General features: G+C 45.2%; 1 protein-coding gene and 1 long non-coding RNA gene across 6 annotated transcripts in view; one reads left to right on the plus strand and one right to left on the minus strand.

The window, feature by feature from the left end:
* Positions 1-8,749, minus strand: part of LOC138788340 (uncharacterized) — a 33,985-nt gene extending 25,236 nt beyond the window's left edge. Inside the window, exon 1 of one of the 2 annotated variants that reach the window (XR_011362573.1) lies at positions 8,657-8,749. This is a non-coding gene — a long non-coding RNA (uncharacterized lncRNA). Of the gene's footprint in view, positions 1-8,220; positions 8,300-8,656 lie in introns of those variants that run through there. The other variant, XR_011362572.1, reaches the window with a different exon arrangement.
* NFAT5 (nuclear factor of activated T cells 5) overlaps positions 1-15,681 on the plus strand; it is a 110,801-nt gene that overhangs the window by 24,938 nt on the left and 70,182 nt on the right. Inside the window, exon 1 of one of the 4 annotated variants that reach the window (XM_069966110.1) lies at positions 5,933-6,015. The exons of 2 other annotated variants lie outside the window; for them this stretch is intronic. In XM_069966110.1, coding sequence (XP_069822211.1) covers positions 5,991-6,015 — 25 coding nt within the window. In that variant the 5' untranslated portion in view covers positions 5,933-5,990. Of the gene's footprint in view, positions 1-5,932; positions 6,016-8,599; positions 8,767-15,681 lie in introns of those variants that run through there. One more of the 4 variants, XM_069966111.1, reaches the window with a different exon arrangement.

Below are 15,681 nucleotides of genomic sequence, written 5' to 3' on the forward strand. Positions count from 1 at the left end.
CTTGGGATCTCGGCATCTACCCTTGGAGCCTGGCTGCTACGGCTACTACCTCTATTCACTGTGTAGGGATCTTCCCGGGGGATGGTGTGTTTGGACACAGTTCACAGTAGACTTGGCTTTGTAAAATAACAGCTTGGCGTTTATTTGCAGCATAAACAGTCCAGAAAACATAAATACAGCAACACTGTGCTTTTAAGAACAAAACAAAAAGGTCTTGCCCGTCTGGGCGCTTACTAACCAACAGGTCACCTATCTGACACTTCGATCAGCAGTATCGCATGGTATGAATAAGCCCCAACAGCGGCAGTACTCTTTGCTCCCAGCAAACACAGCATGCAGGCTGTTCACTTCTGGCTGAGAGCAAACACTGGATCCTCTGCAGGGCTTTTACCTTGTCAGGCTGATTACGGCCAGAGACACCTGACCCCAAAACCTGACCTGGATCGGGGGAAGGGAATGGCAAGTCCCACTACCAAAACCTACCTGCCATTCCATGTAAGTCCAGGCCCGGGAATAATAAATAATAGCTCAGCAGCATAACACTGCTGAGCACAGATCCCTCCTGGACTTACCATCTCATGCTCCGTATTAACCTGGGTGAGATGTACATCCCCTCGAGCACTTTTCCAGTGATATGTCTACAACTGATACAGGTGCATACAGGTGAGCAGTTCTATTATCAACTTGTTCGACCTACAATCTTTTGTTTACGTTATCACCCTAAGGCGCCCTTTCCACTTTTTTAGCCCTTCTCAGCATATATTGTCTCTCAAATTCCAACAATCTGGTGATTAACAGATTGGCTTATAAAGATGTTCTGCAGCAGATGATATTGTTTCTGGTTCAGTAGTTCTTATTATACTTGGGAGATGATTTCCATGTGTACAGGCTAGTCATCGTGTATACATCTGCACTAGCATAGCCACATTCCAGTGTAAAAATGTGTGTGTCAGTGGTGTATCCGTATATACAGTGGTACCTTGGTTTAAGAGTAACTTGGTTTAAGAGCGTTTTGGTTTAAGAGCTCACAGTTTTTCAAAATTGTGACTTGGTTTAAGAGCATTGTTTTAGTTTAAGAGCAACCTGTACTAGGTGGGAGCGCGAGTGGAGGAGGGGCATGGTCTAACTAGCGGGGTCTACAGCACTGTACTCTGACCCAGGAAGTCTCCCTCACCTTCCAAATCATAGCAGATCCACTTCAGGCTGGGGCTTGGTATTTCTCATCATATTTGTACATGCATGTGTCTATTGTGTGGGGGAGTGAAGGCATTGTTGCTGCTCCTCCTTTCAGTGAATTCCAAAATAAAGATTTAAAAAAAAAAAGTGACAGGCCGATCAGTCAGTCACTGGCTGCAGCACTGTTCCAGTGAATGGCTGAGTGGCCTGTCATTACAGATACTGCTGGGAGTGGGCCAAAGCTAGTAGGTCATCAGGTAGCGCTGAGAGGTATACAGTGGTACCTTGGTTTGAGAGAAACCATGATTTGAGAATGTTTTCCAAGAAAAGCTCACAGTTTTTTTTTAAATTGTAACTTGGTTTAAGAGCATTGCTTTGGTTTAAGAGCTCCCTGTACTGGGTAGGAGGGAAAGTTGGGGAGGGGCATGGTCTGCATAGCGGGGTCTACAGCACTGTACTCTGACCCAGGAAGTCTTCTTCACTTTGCAAATCATAGCAGATCCACTTCAGGCTGGGGCTTACATCAGGGGACAGGACTGTGAAGGTAATCTCTTCATAGCTGTAACCCCTCTCTCCCTGGACAGAGAGTGCTGTATTTATGTGCCCACATCTACTCTGCTCATTCCTTCATGCTCCCTGCAGTCTCTGTCAGCCCTGGTGTTTCCCATCCTCTCCATTTTTTCTATAATGTGCCTCCAATTGCACTCAGCCATTCACACTGCTGCTATAATGTGTCTGCACTCACAGTCAGCTATACACAACACACTGCTGCTATAATGTGCCTGCACTTACACTCAGCCATTCACACTGTTGTATAGAAAAGTTTATGTCAATATTCTCCTGCACAGCTCTGTGATTCTCACTTCCTGATTGGTCCATGCTGAACACACACCCCTTCCCCATTGCTGTCATGTGACCACACAGACCCCTGGCAGCAGCCCGGCTTCTCTATGCCAGCCTGCTGTACTACACTCCTGCATTATGGGGATGTGCACCTTCATCCTTTATCTACAAACTGCTGCTGTTGTTTTCATTCTTATGCACTTACTATACCGTATACACCACATGCTGATTGCTATACTGTACAGTAACGTATAATATGATATATTCAGCTGTTTCTAAATGTTTGTTTTATCTGTTATTCCGAATTTAAAAAAAATCATTATTTTTGGGATGTGGAACCAATTGTCTGCATTTCAGTAATGTCTTATGGGAAAATTTGCTTTGATATAAGAGTGATTTGGATTACAAGCATGGTCCCGGAAAAGCCCCACAAAGCACCCCATTTCAGAAACTGCACCCCCCCCCCCCAAACTCTGCAAAAGCACATCCAGAAAATGTTTTAACCTTTTAGGGGAGTCACAGAAATAAAAGCTAAGGGGGAGATTTATCAAACTGGTGTAAAGTAGAATTGTCTAATGGTGCGTTTACACAGACAGATTTATCTGACAGATCTTTGAAGCCAAAATCAGGAACAGACTATAAACAGGGATCAGGTCATAAAGGAAATACTGGGATCTATCCTCTTTTTAAATCCATTCCTGGCTTTGGCTTCCAAAATCCATCAGATAAATCTCTCTGTGTAAACCCACCATTATGCTGCGTTTACACAGACAGATTTATCTGACAGATTTTGGAAGCCAAAGCCAGGAATGGATTTGAAAAGAAGAGAAATCTCAGCCTTTCCTTCTTGACCCGTTCCGTGTTTATGGTCTGTTTCTGCCTTTGGCTTTCAAAATCTGTCAGATAAATCTGCCTGTGTAAACGCACCACCAGTTGCCCCTAGCAACCAATCAGATTCCACCTTTCATTCCTCACAGAGTCTTTGAAAAATGAAAGGTGGAATGTGATTGGTTGCTAGGGGCAATTTAGGGTGCATTTACACAGAAAGATTTATCTGACAGATTTTGGAAGCCAAAGCCAGGAATGGATTTAAAAAGAGGATAGATTCCAATCTTTCCTTTATGACCTGATCCCGGTTTATAGTCTGCTCCTGGTTTTGGCTTCAAAGATCTGTCAGATAAATCTGTCTGTGTAAACGCACCATTAGACAATTCTACTTTATACCAGTTTAATGAATCTCCCCCTAAGTGTGTAAGAAATTAGAAAATTTTAATTTTCTGTGCAGAGATTTTATTGTAATCTAATATCTTTCATAATTTTAAACCTATTACAAGAGAAATGCACCCCAATATTTATTGCCCCGTTTCTGCAGTTTATAGAAATACCCCATATGTGGCCCTAATGCAGAAGCCTCAGATACAAAGGAGCGCCTAGTGAATTTCAACGCCTCCGTTATATTTGGTCATTTTTGACTGTACCACTTCAGGTTGGCAGCGGCTCTGGGGTGCCAAAACATAAAAACACATCTAAAAGGGACACCATTTAGAAAACTACACCCTTCAAGGAATGTAACAAGGGGTGCGGTGAGCATTTGGACCCCACAGGTGCTTCACAGATTTTCAGAACAATGTTGCGTGAAATGGAAAAACTTAAATTTTTTACACTAAAAAGTTCGAGCCTTCAATTTTTTATTTTTATAAGGGGATAAAAGAAAAAAAAAACACCAAACGTGTAGCGCAGTTTGTAGTGTAGTTTCCAGAATGGGGTCACTTGTCGGGGGTTTCCAGTGTTTTGGCAGCACAAGGGCTCTGTTAATGCGACATGGTGTTTATCATCCATTCTGGCCAAATCCAGCCTCCAAAATCCAAATGGTACTCCTTCCCTTCGGAGGCTTGCCCTGCACACACATGGCGCTTTATGTCCACATGTGGGGTATTTACGGACTTGGGGGAAATTGCTCTACACATTTTGTGTTTTTTTTTTTCTCTTTTAACCCCTTGTGAAAATGAAAAATTCAAGGCTAAACCAACATTATGGTGTAAAAAATGTAATATTTCATTTTTACGCCACATTGTTCCACATTTGTGCCCGTCACCATTGGGGTCCATATGATCACTACACCCCTTGTTACATTCATTGAGGGGTGTATTTTCCGTAATGGGGTCACTTGTGGGGGGTTTCAACTGTCATGACAACACAGAGACCTTTCAAATGCAACAAGGCTCTCAAAATCCATTCCAGCCAAATCCAGCCTCCAAAATCCAAATGGCGCTCCTTCCCTTTGGAGGCTTACCCTGCACCCGCATGGCGCTTTATGTCCGCATGTGGGGTATTTTCGTACTCAGGGGAAATTACCCTACACATTTTGTGTTGTTTTTTTTTTATCTTTTAACCCCTTGTGAAAATGAAAAAATCAAGACAAAATCAATGATTTAGTGTAAAAATAAAAAATTTTTTTACACTAAATGTTGGTCTAGCCTTGATTTTTTTCTATTTCCACAAGGGGTTAAAAAATAAAATGAATGCAAAACGTGTAGGGTAATTTCCCCTGAGTACAAAAATACCCCAAATGTGGACATAATCTGCCATATGGGCGAAATGGCGAAGGATAACCCGTTGCGCATTCTGCAGCTGGCACCCGCCAGCAGACTGATGCGGGTGTGCGCGTCTCAACTTGTGTCACACTCCATTCTATGCAAGGGCGGATTCCGCCCTCTGTCCAAAGAATGAACGTGTTCATTCTTTGGACGGATGTCGGAATCTGCCCGTGCATAGAATGGAGTCTATAAGACATGCAGAGACACGCGCCTGCATCAGTCCGCCGCCAGCTGCGGAATGCATAAAGGGTTATCCTTCGCCATTTCGCAATGTGCACGTACCCTATTAGGCTGCGTTCACACTACGTATATTTCAGTCAGTATTGCAACCAAAACCAGGAGTGGATTAAAAACACAGAAAGGATCTGTTCACACAATGTTGAAATTGAGTGTTATTTTAAAACAACTGCTGTTGTATTGAAATAATGGCCGTTATTTACTGTTATATGGCGGCCATCCACTCAATTTCAACATTGTGTGAACAGATCCTTTCTGTGTTTTTAATCCACTCCTGGTTTTGGTTGCAATATGAGGACCACAATACTGACTGAAATATACGTAGTGTGAACCCAGCCTATAATCTGTAAGTGTAACCTGAGGTACTCTTACAGAGTTTGTAGATTTTCACGCTATACCGTGATCTCTTATTGGGACGGTACTGGCGGAAAAACAGCCAGTGAGGATGAATGGGGGGATCCTTTTTTCCTCCATTCATCCTTGTCATCATCATCCAGTGACGTGTCTGGGGGTAGCGTAGCGTATGCTGCCCCCCAGACACGTCACTGGATGATGATGACGAGGATGAATGGAGGAAAAAAGGATCCCCCCATTCATCTTCACTGGCTGTTTCGGTGTCAGAGGCAATAATAGCGTATGCCTCCGCCGCTGAAAACACCCTGGGGGCCATCTTTATACGGGGATTAGTATATGGGGTATGTAAATGTGTAATGTAGTGTAGTGTAAAACTTTATTTCATGTAGAGTAGTGTAATGTAGTGTTTTTTTTTTACAGTAAGAAAAAATATACTGATAAATGCCGCACTTATGTGACGGTAGGATATAGGGGGGAAAAAAGCCCCTACGCCAAAAAGGAGGAGTTGCTGATCAGTGGTGCACTTACATGCGATGCTGATCAGCACTCAGCGGCGTTAAAGCGCATAAAAAGAAAAATGAAAAAAAAAAACAGTCTTTTTACCCCAAAGCAACTAATCAGTGTATAATATAATAGGGGGCAGTAGAGCGAAGCTGCCGAAGATTTCCGAAGATAGATGACAGAAGAGCCCAAACAGCCGAAGATAGCCGAATGTAGATGACGGGAAGCCGACGGGAGCCGAAGTTAGAAGCCGCCGAGAAGAGGACGCCGCGGGACCGTAGGATGAGTGCTCAGGACGCCCGGATCAGTTGAGTATGGCGCACTACACACACACTCACACACCTGTTCTGCACCCCTCAGCTACCTAGCTGAGGGGTGCAGAACCCGGGGAAACTTTTTTTTAACTTTATAAACGCCGGGCCGGCCTATCACGACGATTTTGGAGGTGGCACCAGCTCCATCTTTACACAGTATACTAATGGTGATTGGTGCTGTCTTGAATGACCCGGAAAGCTGATATTGGCTGATCTGAATTGATCAGCCAATAGCAGCGATCATCGGCACGGAGGGGAGTTTAACCACCCCTGTGCCGACGAGCAGAGATGGCCTGCTATACATTATAGCAGGCCATCTTCCCCGATCCAAACTCTGCTAATTAGACAATAATTATGCTAATGTTTTTTTTTACTGGTTGAAGTTAAGATTCCATACTACAATATTTAATTATTTTTTAAAATAAAAATAAATATCTGAGTGTTACGGGTGTTACATAGTAGCAATGTTTTCAGTCTCCTGTGGTTTCTAAAAGTAATACTCTCAATTTTAGACACATTGAAGCCACTGATAGCCCTTTAACCCCTAGACGACCTAGGACGCACCGGTACGCCTGACCCTCACCGTTAATGATAGGCTGCAGCGATCGTGCTGCAGTGTGTCATTAACCCCTTAAACGCAGCAATTGTGGCGCGACCGCAGTGTTTAAGTGTGACAGGGGCAGTGCCCAGTAACTTACCGATTGGGACCCCCGCAGTCACATTGCGGGGGTCCCGATCACTGTATTGGACTGCCAGAGGTCTCTTACCTTCCTCCGTGCGGCCCAATCGGCTTTATGTTCATTGAGTCTGCCACAGGCAGGCTCAATGAGCAGAACGCCTATAACACTGATCAATGCAATGCCTATGGCATTGCATTGTCCTGTTAACTGGCATGTCTATAGCCTTACTTTCAAAGAGTTTTATACAAAATAGTTTTGTTAGATCACAGCATAAACTTTTGTATCTTTTTTTTTTACGGGTGTTACAAGCTGCGGTTGTTTAGAAGAAGTATAATAATAATGAAGAAAGTCATAACATTTCCATTTAGATAAAGTATGTAGATGGTATAGCAATGTTCAGTCTACTTCCCTTATAAATTTCGGAACAATAAACCGCTGTTAAATAACTACAACAGTCAGCTGGAAATAACCCCAAAACACATATGATTCATTATCACTGGAGTCATGCTCTTAAGACACCCCAAAAATAGGTTACATTTTTTTTTCCTCGGATATCTGTTATGACCTATTAAAAATAGATTTAACTTTTAACCAGTGAAGGTAAATTTATAAAATTAATCATTTAAAAAAACGGTGGAAAGGCTCAGTTTGGATGGAATCGCCCTTGAATCGCACATCTGGGACATCATGTCTCGCTCATCCACCGTCACATTACACCACAGACTGTCAGGAGATGGCAGATGCTTTAGGGTCCATTTACACAGAAGTATTATCTCACAGATTATCTGCCAAAGATCTGAAGCCAAAGCCAGAAAGACTTTAGAGATCAGATCCTAAAGGAAAGCCTGAGATTTCTCCTCTTTTCAAATCCATTCCTGGCTTTGGCTTCAAATCTTTGGCAGATAATCTTTGTGTATAAATGGACCCTAAATCCAGGTCTGGGAGGAGATCCCTCAGGAGACCATGCGCCACCTCATCAGGAGCATGCCCAGGCATTGTAGGGAGGTCATACCGACACGTGTGTGACTCCAAATCCGGGTTAATAAACGTGATTTCCATTGATGATGTTTGTGTGATTTTGTTGTCAGCTCATTCAGCTTTGTACAAAGTATTCAATGAGAATATTTCAATCACTTAGGGTACTATTACACGGAACGATAACCGGCCGAATCGGCCCGATTCGGCCGATTATCGTTCCGTGTACTAAAGACAACGATCATTGATATAAGTTCAGACCTATAATCGTCGGGCGCCAACCGTGCACCGCTACGTGTAATAGCGGTGCGCGGCCAGTGATTGGCCGAGCGGCCTGTCAGCAGAGACAAGCCGCTGTGAAGCTGAAGTGCGCGGACCCAGGGAGAAGTTAAGAAGAAGCGGAACCCTGGACCATGGATTAGGTATGTATACAGTTTAAACAAAGGCTGCAAGGACATCGGTAACAATGTCCCTGCAGCCCTTGTTTAACGATTATAGGGCCGTGTAATAGGCCAAGTAAACGAGCAACGAGCAAACGAGCACCTGTTGCCTCATGGCCTTCTATTGGCTGACAAGCGGCAGCTTCAGAGCGACCACAGCCAATCACCTCCCTCATAAAGTCTGTCAGTGGCACATGCTGGTGACGCCGTCTGCTTTCCAACGTCACGCGCAAATCTTTTTTCCCCACCGATAACTCCTCCCAGGGGAGGAGCAGCTGACGTCAACCTTCGTACAACAGATGTCAGATCGTGTCACCGCTCAGCTCCACCCATGGTTACCGTCACTACCGTGTTGGCTCTCATGCCACACCCCTAGTAACGCTTAGCTGTCAGTCAACGAATAAACCCCGCCCATTGCTTGGAACGGTCTCCCAGCAGGCAGACTCCGCCCCGCGCATGCGCAGTATACTGTCAGTAGGGGGGCGTGCCGTCGGTTCCTGTCAGTGTGTGAGCAGACCGGAGCGAGCACCGAGGCTTACCGACTCATCCTCGCATCTTCTGCTGGCCCGGGCGGCCATGCCCTCCGACTTCATATCGCTGCTCAGCGCCGACCTTGACCTTGAGTCCCCAAAATCCTTGTATTCTAGAGGTGAGTGGGGGAGCCGAGGGCGGCTGTGGCGGAGAGGACACGCGAGTCGCTGCTGGACACTATTGTTATGACCTCAGACTCTTACTTCTGACATTGGTTGCCGCGAAGGATTCTGGGAAGATAACAGTGCGCCTGGTAAACCTTATTGGGGGTTGGTGTCAGAGCGGATGGCCTGAAGGGGGCGACTCACGTGTGTCAGGAGCTTGCACTCTGCCAATGAGATACGTGTGTTTTGGATTGGCAGCTGCCACCACTTCAGGGTCCTGTATGAGGAGGCCACATGGCTACATGTTATGGGTTCTGTGGAGCACTGACCCCTGTGTAGTCCATTACATGCAGGCTCCTGGCTGTGGAGCACTTCCCCCTGACCCCTGTGTAGTCCATTACATGCAGGCTCCTGGCAGTGGAGCACTTCCCCCTGACCCCTGTATAGTCCATTACATGCAGGCTCCTGGCTGTGGAGCACTGACCCCTATATAGTCCATTACATGCAGGCTCCTGGCTGTGGAGCACTGACCCCTGTATAGTCCATTACATGCAGGCTCCTGGCAGTGGAGCACTTCCCCCTGACCCCTGTGTAGTCCATTACATGCAGGCTCCTGGCTGTGGAGCACTGACCCCTGTGTAGTCCATTACATGCAGGCTCCTGGCTGTGGAGCACTGACCCCTGTATAGTCCATTACATGCAGGCTCCTGGCTGTGGAGCACTTCCCCCTGACCCCTGTATAGTCCATTACATGCAGGCTCCTGGCTGTGGAGCACTGACCCCTGTGTAGTCCATTACATGCAGGCTCCTGGCTGTGGAGCACTGACCCCTGTATAGTCCATTACATGCAGGCTCCTGGCTGTGGAGCACTGACCCCTGTGTAGTCCATTACATGCAGGCTCCTGGCTGTGGAGCACTGACCCCTGTGTAGTCCATTACATGCAGGCTCCTGGCTGTGGAGCACTGACCCCTGTGTAGTCCATTACATGCAGGCTCCTGGCTGTGGAGCACTGACCCCTGTATAGTCCATTACATGCAGGCTCCTGGCTGTGGAGCACTGACCCCTGTATAGTCCATTACATGCAGGCTCCTGGCTGTGGAGCACTGACCCCTGACCCCTGTATAGTCCATTACATGCAGGCTCCTGGCTGTGGAGCACTGACCCCTGTGTAGTCCATTACATGCAGGCTCCTGGCTGTGGAGCACTGACCCCTGTATAGTCCATTACATGCAGGCTCCTGGCTGTGGAGCACTGACCCCTGTGTAGTCCATTACATGCAGGCTCCTGGCTGTGGAGCACTGACCCCTGTGTAGTCCATTACATGCAGGCTCCTGGCTGTGGAGCACTGACCCCTGACCCCTGTATAGTCCATTACATGCAGGCTCCTGGCTGTGGAGCACTGACCCCTGTGTAGTCCATTACATGCAGGCTCCTGGCTGTGGAGCACTGACCCCTGTATAGTCCATTACATGCAGGCTCCTGGCTGTGGAGCACTGACCCCTGTGTAGTCCATTACATGCAGGCTCCTGGCTGTGGAGCACTGACCCCTGTGTAGTCCATTACATGCAGGCTCCTGGCTGTGGAGCACTGACCCCTGTATAGTCCATTACATGCAGGCTCCTGGCTGTGGAGCACTGACCCCTGTGTAGTCCATTACATGCAGGCTCCTGGCTGTGGAGCACTGACCCCTGTATAGTCCATTACATGCAGGCTCCTGGCTGTGGAGCACTGACCCCTGTATAGTCCATTACATGCAGGCTCCTGGCAGTGGACTGTCTGTGTGTTGTCCCCATCCTGTATATTGGCACTTCTCTATGTGCAGCTCCGTACAGGGATGGGGAAGGGGAGACTTGTACTTGATGCATCTAGGCCATTGAAGACCTTATCAGTGGTGCTGCACCATGGTCTCTTACTGGCATGCTGGGAGTTGTAGTTTAGTACAGCTGGGGGTGTAGGTCAGATACCAGGAATGTAGATTATCGGCTATTGTGTAGTAGTCATTGTTGATGGTCTCCTATTCCCATTTTAATGTGCGACACTTCTGCACCTGTTCCATACCTGAAACATCTTGACATGAAGTTAGGATCACTTCCATCAGTTTCTGCCCCCAAGAGCTCAAAATCTAATTGCCTTTTCCCATAAATCTCCTAGGATAGCCCACACTTAGGGTAGGTTATCTTAGGGTAGCTACACACACACACACACACACACACACACACACACACACACACACACACACACACACACACCATATTGCAGTGGATTTTCTGCTGCAGATACTCAGCTGATTTGATCTAAATACATTTACAGATGATCTGGTCAGATTTGGACCCAGATTCCTGCCTATTAACCCCCCCCCCCCCCCCCCAACCATTGTCCCTAAGGTGACTACCCGGTCACTCTCACATGACAGTCGACTTGCTCGGCTAGTTCTGGGTAGTACTACATTAACTTGTTAAGTGTAAATAAAATTCTTTCTTTTATTTTCCTTGTTCTTCTGCTAACCTGTCACCTAGAAGACGTCTGACATGTCCCCGAGGACAGTTTAGCCTCCATCATGGCCTGCTCTATACACCAGTATGTGTGTACAATTGTGTTTCTGAGACAGCCAGCTGATGACACAGCTTTCCCAGACTCCTGTGTAGAATAATTCACAGGATAACTAGGCAGATCTATAGCTTAGTGCTCTTTCAAAGACTGGGCACTTTTCCTAGAGGACTTACATAGTTCCTATATTGGCTGCCACCCTGCTTTCCTAGAATGGGTTCTGGGTACCTAACTGATCAGAACTTTATTGGAGGGTGTTGGCCATTTGCTATATCCATGCATATTGGGTATTATTAGTATATGGTGTCCATAGATGGGTAGATGTCCCAGCAACTTCAAGAATCAGCAGCGCCCCATAGTGGTTCCAAACCTTCCATGAAGTAAGAGAAGGATAGACCTTGTAATCATAGTAATATGTGGATGGCCACAGGTTGTAGACTTCTGTGTACAGTATGGGAAAGGCAGGACCAGTCCGGGTAGCTAATATATGTGGATTTTCTCTGCTGGTGTCCTGCACAGGAGTTGATATGTACATTGACGGTCTGTACATGTATCTGCGCTCCCCTATAGGCGCCCAACTTATTATGCCTTTCAGTGTAGAGTGCTGACCGTTATACAAAAGTGACCCATGTGAATCCCTGTGCGGTTGGTCTATTATAGTAAGGGTAGCTTCACACGTACCATATTGCTGCGTTTTTAACTCTGCGTTTTTATCGCTGCATTTTTGGTGCGATTTTTACATGCGAGTTTTGATTTTCACATGAAAATCATGTGAAAATCAAAACACGCATGTAAAAAAACGCAGCGATAAAAACGCAGCGATACGGTACGTGTGAAGGCACCCTTAAGCAGGATTCATAGCATTGGATGAGAAGAATAACTTCTCTGTGTGACACAACATGGATATCGCCTGGGGACGCCAACCCTACTTATATGGGAACCTGCTGTAGCTCACATAGGTGGATGTAATATGTTTATAGAGATTCACCGTACAGGAGATATATGGGATACACTGTAAATGTGTGGGCAGGGATTTATGTGGAGTTCCTGGTAGTCTAGAACACTATGGTTATCATAGTCTAGAATGGTTGAAAACATTGGGCTCTCAGTCAGGTTTACTATCACATTTTCACTGAGCTGGTTAAGAAAACTTGTCAGCTCTCCACAATATATGTAATATGTGTCTGATCACTGTGGGACCCCTTACTATCTGGAACTTGCGCCTGTATGGCCACAGCTTCACTCAGTGTACTGCAATTAAGATAATAGCAGAATGCTTTAGGCTGTGTTCACACATGTCATTTTAATTGCATTTTTTCAGGGCTTTTCTCATGATTTTCCTGCTATTCTGCCACAATTTGATCATTATTAGTAATGAATAGCAAATTTTTTGATGAAATTTTATTTTAAAGAAGCTATTTTACAGTCATTTTGCTGCAGAATAGTGGGAAATTATTGCATTTTTTTGCATCTATCATGTGACTCTGCAGCCAATCTCTTGCCTCAGCAGTCATGAGTCTTACATACATGCAGAGACAGCTAAGGCTGCTGCATTACATGTACTGTGGGGCAACTACAGGTTTTAATTTATCTTTTCAGCTGCCTTCAGCCTTTACACATATAAAGAAAATCCCCTGATGTCCACTGTCTGTCAGGCTGTCACCCAGCTTTCCTGGAGATCTTACGAGATTTATCCACGCATAACTGACAAGCTGGGTGAGAGCTTGTGTAGGGTCACTGATAGAGCTGTCACATAGATGTGCTGATATGGTGAGTGATCATGGTGTGGGCCAGTCCCCTCTGTAATCTCAAATGTTAGGTGCATACTTGTTGCTGTCCTCCTTAAACATTTTAGCCACATGTCTGACTGTCGATTGTTCATTTTAGATTGTTAAAGTAGTGTGTGCTTTGAAGCTGTTGGGAGACGCAGGGTGGGAACCAGTCATAGCAATCATAGCAATGCCCCCCCCAAACCGCTTGTACCTTAAGATAGCTGCTTTTAATCCAAGATCTGTCCTGGGGTCCGTTCGGCAGGTGATGCAGTTAATGTAATAAAAAAACAACTTTTAAACTGGCAGCCCCGTGCCCTTTGGCCGTGGCTTACATTGTGTATGCATTAGGCTGGCCTCCTCCCCAACCTTCTCATCATTAGGAATGCTCCAGGCAGATTGCCTTCTATTCATCAGCTGTGTCAGCCTGGCACATGGGCTGGATCGTTAAGGCACCTGAGTAGTTTTCAGTGCAGAGGAATAGGAAAAATGGTGAAGAGGGTGGGGAGGAGGGGCGGAGAGGTTGTGCCAGCCCAATGCATACACAAACTGAGCTACGGCTAAAGGGTATGGGGCTGCCAGTTTAAAAGTTGTTTTTTTAGGACAATAACTTCTTCACCTGCCGAACGGACCACAGGACAAATCTTGGATTAAAAGCAGCTATTTGAAGGTACAAGCGGTTTGGAGGGGCCAGATTGTGGGTACAGAGTCACTTTAAAAGAGTCACCAGCCGGACTGATTTACTGTATGTGATGCTCATGGAGGGCCAGAGCTAGTGGCCAACCAATCCCGGCTCAGCTTTTATTGACTATGATTGGTTGCTATCAATCTGAGATAAAAATGTGTCCGATTACTTTGTCTCTGATTGGTAAATGTGGGCCAGTGTGTATGTACAGATGAAAAGGTGCGTTTACACGAAACGATAATTGGCCCGATCGTACGATTAACGATGTCGGAGTAACGATCAGAGTTTAGACGGTACATTATATCGTACGGAAAATCATTTTGCGATTGGTTAAGCCTATCTCACACATTGGTTAAATCGGCGAACTACTGTTTACACGGAACGATCTGCAAATTTTTTGTGAACAACGATTTGAGAACATGTTGAAAGATCAAAATGAACGATTTCTCGTTCGTCATTTAATCGTTCGCTGCGTTTACACGTACGATTATCTTTTGAATTCGATCGTAATCGCACAAATTCGCACGATAATAGTTACGTGTAAACGCACCAAAAGGGTTTCCAATCCTGGTTGGATTGGAGTCACTGAGTGGCGGCAGCCGCTTATCCTTTTCAGAACTAACATGCCCTGACCATGACCATGTGGTTCCACTTGGCCAGAGATTTCAGCTAGCTTTGCATAGATTGTGAATGGCAAACATTGTTTGTTTGCGGTTCTGCCTGTGGAAGTGCCAGTCTTCATTGTAGTTTGCATTCTGCTCGTGTAAGGGGATAATCTGGATGAGGGGTGTTATATGAACTGTGCAGTGCTAACAGGTGATACATTAGCTCACTGTCATAGCAAAAGTTTTACAATTTAGCTTTATGGTTTATATTTTGACAGCACAGATTGCTCACTTTGTTGTGGTTGACTGTAGCCGGTTTGTTTCTTTTCTTCTATGTTTTCTTAGTAACCCCTGTCACACTTGGTCTGGGTACATTGGTTGTGCTACCAGCGCCTTTTTTTCTTTGCACGTTCTTGCATGCTACTATTATGCAAGGGCTCATGTCATATAGACCACATGTGTAAAAAATGAATGAAACAGGTAGTTGCATGTCATTTCTTAATGATGATACCAGACTGGCACCAGTCACCTAGACCTAATTAAGGCTGGCATGTTTTGGGTTGTCATTATTTCACAATGCAGTCAATGAATGTACCAGGGGCTCCTGATACATGATCCATGCTATACCTATGATTCTTTAAGAAATGAAAGGTGGAATCTGATTGGTTGCTAGGGATGACTGAGACAATTCTACTTTATTCGAGTTTGATAAATCTCCCCCGATGGATTGGCATCAGTTTTGTCACTGAGCATGCGCAGAAGTGAGAAACCAAAGGAAAAAAATAAACTGATATGAAAACGGATGCTGACTGATGCAAACTGATAGACAAAAGTCAGTTTTTTAAAGCCAAAATGCAAACTGACAATGAAAAACTGAACATTTTGCAATCAGTTTGCAGTAAGGTCTATTTACACAGAAAGATTATTTGACAGATTATCTGCCAAAGATTTGAAGCCAAAGCCAGGAATGGATTTGAAAAGAGAAAAAAAATCTCAGGATTTCCTTTTTGACCTGTTCTCTGTTTATAGTCTGTTTCTGGCTTTGGCTTCAAATCTTTGGCAGATAATCTTTCTGTGTTAATGGACTCTCAGTCTGCTTATCAGTTTTTTGCTTATCCATTCAATTAAGATGGATGGATCTGTTAGCAAATAAAAAAAAAAACTTTAGTGTGAACCCAGCCTAAGAGTGTATTCACACATACCTAGTCTGCTGGGGATTTAACCAAAATAAATAGCGGACATCTGCAACATCAAATCCACAGAGTGAAATGCAAAGCAGTGTGACCATACCCCAAGAGCAGCCCAGTAGGTGCAGGACTTGG

This window comes from Dendropsophus ebraccatus, chromosome 4, assembly GCF_027789765.1.
Source record: "Dendropsophus ebraccatus isolate aDenEbr1 chromosome 4, aDenEbr1.pat, whole genome shotgun sequence".
Taxonomy (NCBI): Eukaryota; Metazoa; Chordata; class Amphibia; order Anura; family Hylidae; genus Dendropsophus; species Dendropsophus ebraccatus.